Source organism: Piliocolobus tephrosceles, chromosome 19 (genome assembly GCF_002776525.5).
Source record: "Piliocolobus tephrosceles isolate RC106 chromosome 19, ASM277652v3, whole genome shotgun sequence".
Taxonomy (NCBI): Eukaryota; Metazoa; Chordata; class Mammalia; order Primates; family Cercopithecidae; genus Piliocolobus; species Piliocolobus tephrosceles.
In genome coordinates this window covers 1,276,302-1,287,902 of record NC_045452.1, presented here as the reverse complement: position 1 = coordinate 1,287,902, position 11,601 = coordinate 1,276,302, and the positions used below count along the sequence as shown (strand labels likewise).

The window sequence follows — 11,601 nt, the reverse complement described above, 5'->3', positions numbered from 1 at the left end:
TCATTTACTGCTTCTTAATTGCCTTCAGCTCAAAATATTTCTTCTGCTAAAGTGGCCTATTTGGGGTGATGTATTCTGACCCCCTTCAGTAAATAATAATAATAATAATAATAATAATAGACAATACCAGATCCTGAATGAACAGTACCTAAGGTTCTCCCCTCTGGCACGCTCTGGCACCTTAAAGTTCAGTAGCCCTGAACTTTAGTGTCTGTGCCAGGTCAGGCAGTCAGGGAAACTGCCCGAGCAGAATGTGTGGCCTGGCCAGGTGCGGGGTATGGGGGGCTGTGTGACGTGCCATGCTTCATGGGGGCAGCAGAGGAAACAGAAGAGCAAAGACCAGCAGAGAGCCTCGCTGCCCGCTCTTCCACTGCCCCTGCCCAGGCAGCAGGGCAGCACCCTGGCGATCAGAGAGCAGCAGTGCTGCTCTGTGGGCCTGGGGGAAATCGGGGATCTGAGGGACTGCCCAGAGACAAAGGACACATAATGGCCGCAGCCTGGAGGGGTCTGGGAGGCCCGTAGGCTGGGAGACAGGAGTGAGGCAAGGGGCTGGTGGGAATGAGCAGAGGAGGTGGACTCCCAAGGACCCAGTTCCTGAGATGCCACAGAGGCAAGAGCCGACTCCCAGAAGGAGGAAGGGTGTTTCTTCCTTAGTGAGGTGACAGCTCCTGGCCCCCACTGCTGGTCTCAACCTCGGCTCCTTGAACCCCTACCCCCCAGGCAGCTCTTGGCTCTGTGTGGAGCCACCGTTCCCTTGGTCAGGACTAGCAACCTTCTCTGACCCATCCAGTCACAACAAACGTCTTCTTCTTCTGGGAGTCCATGTGCTTCTCTTTAGCACGTATTCTGTTATTTTTTTCATTCCTTTTTACAGACAGGAACTCACTCATTACCCAGGCTGGTCTTGACCTCCTGGACTCAGGTGATCCTCCTGCCTCGGCCTCCCAAGTGCTGGGATTACAGGCGTGAGTTCTTTTTAGTGGGTCAAATCTATCTCTCTGACTATGTTGTCCATCCTGAGGGCAGCTGTCTTGTCTATTAGCATTTTTCATCCCTTCCAATGCCCAGCCCTATTCCTTTTACATCATAAGGGCTTCATTGATGGCCATGGAAGTAATCAACACCTCCGTATTATTGCTCTCTATCTCCTTCACCCCACAGTCTCTGCAGAAATTCCCACATCTTTTTTTTTTTTTTTTTTTTGAGGCGGAGTCTTGCTGTGTCGCCCAGGCTGGAATGCAATCGCGCGATCTCGACTCACTGCAACCTCTGCCTCCTGGGTTCAAGCGATTCTCCTGCCTCAGCCTCTGAGTAGCTGGGACTACAGGCACGCACCACCACACCTGGCTAATTTTTGTATTTTTAGTAGAGACGGGGTTTCACCATATTGGCCAGGTTGGTCTCGAACTCCTGACATTGTGATCCACCCGCCTCGGCCTCCCAAAGTGCTGGGATTATAGGCGTGAGCCACCGTGCCTGGCCCCTTTTTTTTCCTTCAGTTTTTACAGTTTTATTTAAACACAAAACGTGCACATGAGCCGTCTACTCATTTTCTTTGCTGCGCAGCCTGGTGCTGGGGTTGGTGACTCTGATGGCCAGCTGGGTAGCTCTTCCCATGATGGCTTTGCGGTTCTTGGAGGAAACGTTGTGAGCAATGTCGGCACAGGGTGATTTGTTGCACATCAGCAGCACTTCCAGCTCCTTGATGTTGTGGACCAGCAACTTCCGGAAGCCACTGGGCAGCATGTGCTTTGTTTTTTTGTTGCTCCCATAACCAATGTTGGTCATCAAGATCTGGCCCTTGAACCTTCTATGGACCCCGTTGTCAGTACCTCTGGGTTTCCGCCAGTTACGCTTAATTTTGACATATCAGTCAGACTGGTGCCAGATGAACTTTTTGGTTCTCTTTTTGACAATCAGGCTTCACAAGGGGTCTGTGGGCGGCCATGATGCTGAGGAGGAGATGGCTGCCACCTCTATAGGCAGTGCCAAGGAAGAGAGAGGGCGTTTTTTTTTTTTTTTTTTTTTTTTTTTTTTGAGACAGAATCTTGCTTTGTCGCCCAGGCTGGAATATAGTGGTGTGATCTTGGCTCACTGCAACCTCTGCCTCCCGGGTTCAAGCGATTCTCCTGCCTCAGCCTCCCTAGTAGCTGGGATTAACAGGCACATGTCACCATGCCCAGCTAATCTTGTGTTTTTAGTACAGACGGGGTTTCACCATGTTGGCCAGGCTGGTCTCGAACTCCTGACCTCAAGTGATCTGCCTGCCTCGGCCTCCCAAAGTGCTAGGATTACAGGTGTGAGCCACCACACCAGGCCTCAAGGGATATTGTTGATGTCCTTTCCTCATTACACACCTCCCTTCCCTTAGCTTCCTTGTCACCTGCCCACTCCCAGCTGTCCCCACTCTGCTCTCACTGTGTCCCCTTGCTGTCCCTGGTGGCACTGGCTGCCTTGCAGCTGCTGCACCTGGAGTTAGGGAAGCAGTGTGGAGGTGAGCAGGTAGTGGGGAATGACATCATTCTCAGATCACTCTTTCTGGCTTTCATCCTCTCCCTCTGTGTGTGACCTGTTCTTCAACCATTATGCAAACGCTTAATGGCCACCTACCCTCGCGAGTGCTAGGCGCCTTTTTAAGTGCAGTGACCCAGCAATGAAGGAGACAGGCGGGCATCAGCGTTATCCCAGAGCCAGCTAGGAATTCCCCATGCAGCAGCGGAGACAATGTCCGAGGCTGTAGAGGACCTGAACAAGGGAAGCACAAGTCCAGCGTGGCTGGACTTTTGGGAACAAGGCCACTTGGTCTCAACCAAACACAAATAAAACTGTTTTGTGGGTCCCCTGACCCCATCTACTTTCCCCAGAGCTTGCTGATGTCTGGGAAGGAGTTGGTTGGGAAGGAGGTGGCTGGGCAGGGGTGGCTGGGTAAAGGTGGCTGGGCAGGGGTGGCTGGGAAGGAGGTGGCTGGGAAGGGTGTCTCTCTCTGCTCACCTGACGGCTCCTGGTTGTGCTTTCTTCCCAGGTGTATGAGCTCAGTGGAGAGCACCACGACGAAGAGTGGTCAGTGAAGACTTACCAGGAAGTAGCTCAGAAGTTTGTGGAAACTCACCCTGAGTTTATTGGAATCAAAATCATTTATTCGGATGACAGGTGAGAGAGAATATTGCTGAAGAGCTCGGGTTGGGAGACTGGGATGCAGGCAGAGCTGCTGGACTGGGAGGGGAGGGGTGAGAAGCGGGACTGGGAGGCCTGGAGAGGCCCAGCGCTGGTGCCAAGGAGCTGCGCTGTGCCTGTGTGTGTGAGCACAGTAGTAGGGAAGTGCGGTGATCCAGCACTGAATTGCTCCCTGAAGCCACTTCTAGTTCGGGTCTTCACCCCCAAACTGAAATGAAGAATGTGTGAATTTCCCAGATGATTCTCGGCTGTGACCCCACATTGGCCTGGTGACTCAGTTATGAGCATAATGGTTTCGCGTGAATGTTTGGGTAATCGGCCCGTTTTTTGGTTTCAATTCGCCTCTGGGTTCTGTGTGTGGTTGCGTGTGAATCCTTGATCAGGGAGATGCCCTGAGGGCACTGGCTCAGGTCTGCATGTGGGGACCTCCAGTAGTGCCGTGTGCGTGGCCTGGCACGTAAGTGAAAGACCCACTCTTTTTCCCAGGGAAGCACAGAAAGCTTTGCAGCTTAATTGTCCTTCTGACTTTACCAGACAAGACCCCTCCCCTCAATTTCAAGAGCAGCCAGTCTAAGGCTGGGACCTGTCCATGGTCGCAGCGGCAAGGGCAGCAGCCAGTAGGATCACTTGGAGTCAGGCACGGGGTGGGCACCGGAGGGATCCGGCAGCGGCTCCATCTGCCTAGCCCACCGTGAGCCTGGGCTCTGGAGGGCATTGACTCCCCAGGAGCCTCCTCCCGTGCCCAGTCTTCCTGAGTGTCCCCCTCCGCTTCCATGGGGCCTGGGGCCTGGAGGAGCTGAGCTCTGGCTTTGCACTGGTCCCCCTAGGAGGGATTGTGCCTGTCCCCCTAGGAGGGAGCTTGCAGGATGGGCCCACGTTCTGCTCAGAGGCTCCCTGGTGCCAGGTGTCCCTTCCCAGGGCCAGTGGCAGGAGGGTGTGAGGGCTGAGCTGAGTGTATCAATGTCCCCAGGTTTACCTAGGCTCCGGGGAGAGGCCATGGAGGGGCGGGCCAGGAAGGCTTTGTCCCCACAGAGCGGAGGATTGGAGCAGGAAAGCCAGCTAGTGGCAGGGCAAAGACCTTGAGCCCGTTGTGGGCTTGCACCAGACCCTGTGTTTTGGGGCTTTTGTTGTCATGCTGCCTGCCTTGCCCCTGTAGGGTTCTGCAGTGCCCAGGGTCTTGCTGACTTAATCAGCAAGAGGCCAGACAGTTACTGGGTCCAGCCAACCCATCAGGGACTTGGGTGACCTGTGGCCCTTTGCAGGTGTCCAGTGGACAGAAAGCTGCCCCTGAACTGCGTCCATGTCTAAGTCCCCGACAGAGATGCGGGGAGAGTTGGGAACGAGGCCACTTGGCCTCCTCTAAATGCAGACAAATGAAACTGTTCCTGTGGGTCCTCTGACTCCACCTACTCTTCAGAGACTACAGGTGCCCCCAGAGCCAGCAAGGGTCTCTGAATAACAATGGATTTGGGCTAAATATCTTTCAAGGGTCACAATGGCTTGGTCGGCGTGGGGTCAGGAGTGCAGGGGTGCCTCAGGTTTGGGAAACGGCTCCTGCACACTCGGGGCCGGCCCAGCCCTGCACGGAGGGAGTGCTCTGGGGTTTGTGCTCTGTTGGTTTTGGGCACTGTCTCCCGGCTTCTCTGTCTCTCACAGATCCAAAGATGTGGCTGTCATCGCAGAATCCATCCGAACGGCCATGGGGCTCCGAACCAAGTTCCCCACGGTGGTGGCAGGGTTTGATCTGGTAACCCATGCTGTGAACAGAAGGGGTGCCTGTTAAGGGGGCATGCAAGGATGCCTGTGTGGGCAGAGCAGCAATTCCCTGTGACGGGAGTGCAGTGTGCTTGTGGTACCCTTGAAATCCCAGGGACAAGCTCAGGCTGCTGACCCTCTCAGAGGCCTGAAGGGGACAGCCATCACTAGAGAAGGGAGAGCAGACAGCCAGTTGGCTAACAAGGAAAGTTCCAGAATAAGGATGGCATTCAGGGCATTTGGACCACAGTTATGGGCTCATTCCCCATGGCCCTGCTTGTGCCCTTTTTTCTGTCCCACACTGCTCACCTAGATGTGGCTCTTAAAACCCTCACCAACCCCTGTAGCATGCGGGGTGGGGGTTGGGGGGTAATGTCTGGAAAAAGAGTCCAGGATGGAGCCAGCCCTTTGCAAATCCTCAAGGTAATGATACTTGTCCTTCCCTCTCCTCTATCCCGTTTTCTTCCCTACTTGTTTTTTGTTTTTTTGTTTGTTTTTTTTTTTTTTTGAGATGAGTCTCACTCTGTCACCCAGGCTGGAGTGCAGTGGTACAATCTTGGCTCACTGCAACCTCCACCTCCTGGGTTCAAGCAATTCTCCTGCCTCAGCCTCCTGAGTAGCTGGGATCATAGGTCCCCACCACCACGCCCGGCTAATTTTTATATTTTTAGTAGAGACGGGGTTTCACCGTGTTGGTCAGGCTGGTCTCCAACTCCTGACCTCATGATCCACCCACCTCAGCCTCCCAAAGTGCTGGGATTCCAAGCATGAGCCATCATGCCTGGCCACACCGGTTTTTGAAGCTGCGCATTCATAGGTGTTGTCGTTGTCCCACACCCCCCACCAAATCAAAGCACAACCAGGACATTTCTTAGGCGACAGCTCAGCAATCTCATTAAGAATCTAGGCCGGGGGCCATGGCTCATGCCTGTAATCCCAGCAGTTTGGGAGGGCGAGACAGGTGGATCACCAGAGGTTTGGAGTTCAAGACCAGCCTGGCCAACATGGAGAAAACCCACCTCTTCTAAAATACAAAATTAGCCAGGCATGGTGGACCGTATCTGTAATCCCAGCTACTTAGGAGGCTGAGACAGAATCGCTTGAACTCAGCAGGCAGAGGCTGCAGTGAGCCAAGATCACGCCATTGCACTCCAGCCTGGGTAACAGAGCAAGACTTCATCTAAAAAAAAAAAAAAAAGAATCTAGATTAGGCCAGGGCAGAGGCTCACGCCTGTAACCCTTGCACCTGGGTTGCCTGAGCGCAGGAGTTCTAGACCAGCCTGAGCAAATAGGTGAGACTCTGTCTCTACAAATATATATATATATGTATATATATATTTTTTCCTGCTCTTGTTGCCCAGGCTGTAGTGCATTGGTGTGATCTCAGCTCACTGCAACCTCCACCTCCTGGGTTCAAGCAATTCTCCTGCCTAAGCCTCCTGAGTAGCTGGGACCACAGGGACCTGCCACCATGCCCGGCTAATTTTTTGTATTTTTAGTAGAGAGAGCGTTTCACCACGCTGGCCCGGCTGGTCTCAAACTCCTGACCTCAGGTGATCCACTCACCTTGGCCTCCCAAAGTGCTGGGATTACAGATGTGAGCCACTGCGCTCAACCTCTACAAAATATTAAAAGGAAATAAACCGAGCATGGTGGTACACCTGTAGTCCTGGTTATTCAGGAGGCTGAGGCAGGAGGATCGCTTGAGCCTAGGAGGTCAAGGCTGCAGTGAGCTATGATCACACCACTGTACTCCAGGCTGGGCGACAGAGCATAACTATGCCTCAATAGTTAAAATGAAAGAAAATAAAATGGAATCTAGATGAACTGTGACTACGCGGCTAAACGATGCCCCTGACTCCTCTGACACAGCCTGCTCATTTTGCCAGAGGCTCAGCTTCAGCTCTTGATTTCAGCCAACCAGGTCCCAAAAGAGTACAGCTCCAGGGGAAGATCTTTGGGGACTGCTCAAAGGACCTGGCCTTGAAACAAAAGGGGCAGAAGTTCCTCCCAGGTCACCTTTTCCCTCCCTGTGCAGCACTGACTAAGGGACTTAGGGGACAACTGCTTACCTTGAGTTTTGGCAGCAGTCATGCCAGCACCTCTAATAGACAGGTCCTCGGGGAAGGTAGGGATTGCGCAGGGAATAGGCAATGGTTCAGAGGGATCCAACTACAACCCCTTCCAAGTTTCTTGAGCCACTGCACCCAGCCCCATGTATGTTTCATTTAAAAATATGTCATTACCCACGCCCCCACACGACCCACTCTCACAAACTAAAACTGGCCTTGTGAGGCTGGGCACGGTGGCTTATGTCTGTAATCCTAGCACTTTGGGAACCCGAGGCGGGTGGATCACAGGAGCCCAGGAGTTTGAGACCAACCTGGTTAACACGCAAAACCCCGTCTACTAAAAATACAAAAATTAGCTGGGCATGGTGGCACATGCTTGTGGTCCCAGTTCTTTGGGAGGCAGAAGTGAGAGAATCACTTGAGCCTGGGAGGCAGAAGTTGCAGTGAGCTGAGATTGTACTACAGCACTCCAGTCTGGGCACAGTGAGACGCTGTCTCAACAAAACAAAACAAAACTGGCCTTGTAAAGAGGTGCCCTTTTATGTATGTATGTATGTATGTATTTTGTATGTATGTATTTACTTATTGACAGTCTCGCTCTGTCACCCAGGATGGAGTGCAGTGGCACAATCTCGGCTCACTGCAACCTCACCTCCTGGGTTCAAGCGATTCTCGATTCTCCTGCCTCAGCCTCCTGAGTGGCTGGAATTACAGGTGCCCACCACCATGCTTGGCTTATTTTTGGATTTTTAGTAGAGACAGGGTTTCGCTATGTTGGCCAGGCCTCAGCCTCCCAAAGTGCTGGGATTATAGGTGTGAGCCACTGTGCCCAGCCAAGAGGTGCCCTTTTAATCCTAAAGCACTCAACTACAGAGCCCCAGGGCTGTGTGTAGCTTACTTTGAAAAGCACGGTTTTGGAGTGGTTGCTCTTCCTGTTAAAGGCAAGACACTGAGTCTCAGGGAAACTGACACACCCAGGGGCCTACAAGAGATGGGTGGCAGTGGCGGCTGGAGTCCTCCTGACTCCTGGGACAGGGCTTTCATTCTCTCTTTCTGTGTCTTAGACTCTCTGGGCCTTTTTAGGTCTCTCTCTGACTCTTTCTCTCCTTCTTCCCCGCCCACCTCAGGAACTCAGGGCTGAAGCACCTGGACCTGGGAGGTGCTGTGAAGAGCCAGGGTGGAAGGGGCTTGGGGGATATAAGTCACAGCCTCTGAAAATGAGGGGAACTATTTCAGGGAACAAATGAGCTCTCTTTTCTTTCTCAACTCTGCTCCTGGTCTTTTTTTTTTTTTTTTTTTTATTCTGAGACAGAGTCTGGCTCTGTCGCCCAGGCTGGAGAGAAGTGGCTCAATCTCGGCTCACTGCAAGCTCCGCCTCCCAGGTTCACACCATTCTCCTGCCTCAGCCTCCCGAGTAGCTGGAACTACAGGTGCCCGCCACCACGCCCAGCTAATTTTTTGTATTTTTAGTAGAGACGGGGTTTCACCGTGTTAGCCAGGATGGTCTCGATCTCCTGACCTCGTGATCTGCCCGTCTCGGCCTCCCAAAGTGCTGGGATTACAGGCCTGAGCCACCGCGCCCGGTCTGCTCCTGGTCATACTTAAAAGGCCGTGAGACAAAGGTCTCGGCAGTGGCGGCAGGGTTCAAGGAAGGGTGTGTACAAGCTGCAGGGCGTGTCATCAGCAAGTGAGGCACACTCCCTGCAGACACCTCCCTGTCCCTCTCTGTCCTGCAGGTGGGCCATGAGGACACTGGCCACTCCTTGCATGACTACAAGGAAGCTCTGATGATCCCCGCCAGGGATGGCGTTAAGCTGCCTTACTTCTTCCACGCCGGAGAGACAGGTGAGCCTGCGGGATGCGAGTGCGGGGACAGTGGAGGTGGTCAGTGGGAGTGTGCCTGGGCAGGACTCCAGCCTGCTGCCAGGAGACCGGACAGCAGTGCCCATGCCTCAGGGTTAGAGCCTACAGGCGTTTCCAGAGCCCTTTTCTGTGCTCGATCTCATTTAATACTGACAACAGCCCCATGGAGAAGGAATAACAGGATAATAGAATCAGCCACTTTACATGTGTTCTTTCTTTCTTTTTCTTTCTTTCTCTTTCTTTTTTTCCTTTTCTTTCTTTCTTTCTTTTTTTTATTATACTTTAAGTTCTAGGGTACATATGCATAACGTGCAGGTTTGTTACATATGTATACCTGTGCCATGTTGGTGTGCTGCACCCATCAACTCGTCAGCACCCATCAATTCATCATTCTTTCTTTTTTCTTCTTTCTCCTTCCTTCCTTCTTGTCTTTCTTTCTTTTCTTTCTTTCTTTCTTTCACTCTCTCCTTCCCTTCCTTCCATCCTTTTTTTGATGGAGTCTCGCTCTGTCATCCAGGCTGGAGTGCAGTGGCGCCATCTCAGCTCACTGCAACCTCCGCCTCCCAGGTTCAAGGGATTCTCTGGCTGGGCATGGTGGCTCACGCCTGTAATCCTAGCACTTTGGGAGGCTGAGGCGGGCGGATCACGAGGTCAGCAGATCAAGACCATCCTGGCTAACACGGTGAAACCCCATCTCTACTAACAATACAAAAAAATTAGCCAGTCATGGTCCAGGCACCTGTAGTCCCAGTTACTCGGGAGGTTGAGGCAGGAGAATGGCCTGAACCCGGGAGGCAGAGCTGGTAGTGAGCTGAGATCGCACCACTGCACTCCAGCCTGGGCAAAGAGCAAGACTCCGTCTCAAAAATAAAAATAAAAATAAAAAATAAAAGATTCTCCTGCCTCAGCCTCTGAGGTAGCTGGGACTACAGGTGCCCGCCACCACGCCTGGCTAATTTTTTGTATTTTTAATAGAGACGGGGTTTCACCGTGTTAGCCAGGATGGCCTTGATCTCCTAACCTAGTGATCTGCACGCCTCAGCCTCCCAAAGTACTGGAGTTTACAAGTATGAGCCACCACGCCTGGCTTTTTCTAAGTTATTTCTAATTGTTTCCCCAGTTCTGCTCATGTTTTAATCTCCATATGATAGATGAAGAGCCCAAAGCTCCAAACACAGTGTCAGTGGTCCAGGGTTAAAGAGCTGGTATGCAGTGGAGTCTAAATTTGAATCCTTCTTCTTCTTCTTTTTTTTTTTTTAATTTTTCATGGTGCGGGCATAATCCTGCAAACTCACATCATCCTACTTTGGCTATAAAAATTTGTTTTAGGCACCACCATGCCTGGCTAACTTTTTTATTGTTAGTAGAGATGGGTAGAGATGGGTTTTTTTTTTTTTTTTTTTTTTGAGACGGAGTCTGGCTCTCTCGCCCAGGCTGGAGTGCGGTGGCCGGATCTCAGCTCACTGCAAGCTCCTCCTCCCAGGTTTACACCATTCTCCTGCCTCCGCCTCCCAAGTAGCTGGGACTACAGACACCCGCCTCGTCGCCCGGCTAGTTTTTTGTTTTCTTTAGTAGAGACGGGGTTTCACCGTATTAGCCAGGGTGGTCTCGATCTCCTGACCTTGTGATCCGCCCGTCTTGGCCTCCCAAAGTGCTAGGATTACAGGCTTGAGCCACCGCGCCCGGCCGAGATGGGGTTTCAACATGTTGGTCAGGCTGGTCTTGAACTCCTGACCTCAAGTGATCCACCCACCTTGGCCTCCTAAAGTGCTGGGATTATAGGCGTGAGCCATGGAAAAAATTTCTTTTGAGACTGAGTCTCACTGTATCGCCCAGACTAGAGTGCAGTAGTATAATCTTGGCTTACTGCAACCTCGGGCTGCCGGGTTCGAGTGATTCTTGTGCCTCAGCCTCCTGAGTAGCTTGGAGTACAGGCACCTGCTACCACACCTGGCTAATTTTTGTATTTTTAGTAGAGATGGGGTTTCACCATGTTGACAAGGCTAGTCTTGAACTCCTGACCTCAAACAATCTGCCCGTCTCGGCCTCTTAAAGTGCTGGGATTACCCGGCCTCATGTGATATTTTGACGCATGTATATAATGTGTATGAATTGGAACCTTTTCTGACGCTCTCCATCCAAGTGAATTGTGCTGGAGAGAGGTTAACTGATCTGTCTAAAGCCACGCAGCCGGAAATTGGCGGAAGAGGGAGGAGAACCAGGTCTGCTCCTTGTCTTTAGGATGTTCTGTCCCTCATTATCGTAGGAGAGGAAACCCTGCCCTGCCGCATGCAGGCCCTGGCTGCTGTTCCTCCTGAAATGCCATTGGCCCAGCCACATCTTTCTTCCCCAGAACTCCATCCTTGGGCTTGCTCAGTCATCTCAGCCCCTCCCGTATTCCAGTCCTTAAAATGTGGAAACCCTAGGCCGGGTGCGGTGGCTCAAGCCTGTAATCCCAGCACTTTGGGAGGCCGAGACGGGCGGATCACGAGGTCAGGAAATCGAGACCATCCTGGCTAACATGGTGAAACCCCGTCTCTACTAAAAATACAAAAACTAGCCGGGCGAGGTGGCGGGCGCCTGTAGTCTCAGCTACTCAGGAGGCTGAGGCAGGAGAATGGCGTAAACCCGGGAGGCAGAGCTTGCAGTGAGCTGAGATCCGGCCACTGCACTCCAGCCCCGGTGACAGAGCGAGACTCTGTCTCAAAAAAAAAAAAAAAAAAAAAAAAAAAAAAAA

At 52.2% G+C, this 11,601-nt stretch overlaps 2 protein-coding genes and 1 pseudogene across 5 annotated transcripts in view; 2 read left to right on the top strand and 1 right to left on the bottom strand.

The window, feature by feature from the left end:
* The window catches only part of MICAL3 (microtubule associated monooxygenase, calponin and LIM domain containing 3), a 1,031,057-nt gene that overhangs the window by 779,549 nt on the left and 239,907 nt on the right, over positions 1-11,601 (top strand). The window lies entirely within an intron of this gene.
* Positions 1-11,601, top strand: part of ADA2 (adenosine deaminase 2) — a 46,344-nt gene that overhangs the window by 29,249 nt on the left and 5,494 nt on the right. For all 4 annotated transcript variants that reach the window (XM_023192090.3, XM_023192093.3, XM_023192091.3 and 1 more), the window contains 3 exons: positions 3,023-3,150; positions 4,831-4,921; positions 8,738-8,846. In XM_023192090.3, the coding sequence (XP_023047858.1) occupies positions 3,023-3,150; positions 4,831-4,921; positions 8,738-8,846 (328 nt within the window). The remainder of the gene's footprint in view (positions 1-3,022; positions 3,151-4,830; positions 4,922-8,737; positions 8,847-11,601) is intronic.
* On the bottom strand, positions 1,543-1,948 carry LOC111526402 (annotated as a pseudogene).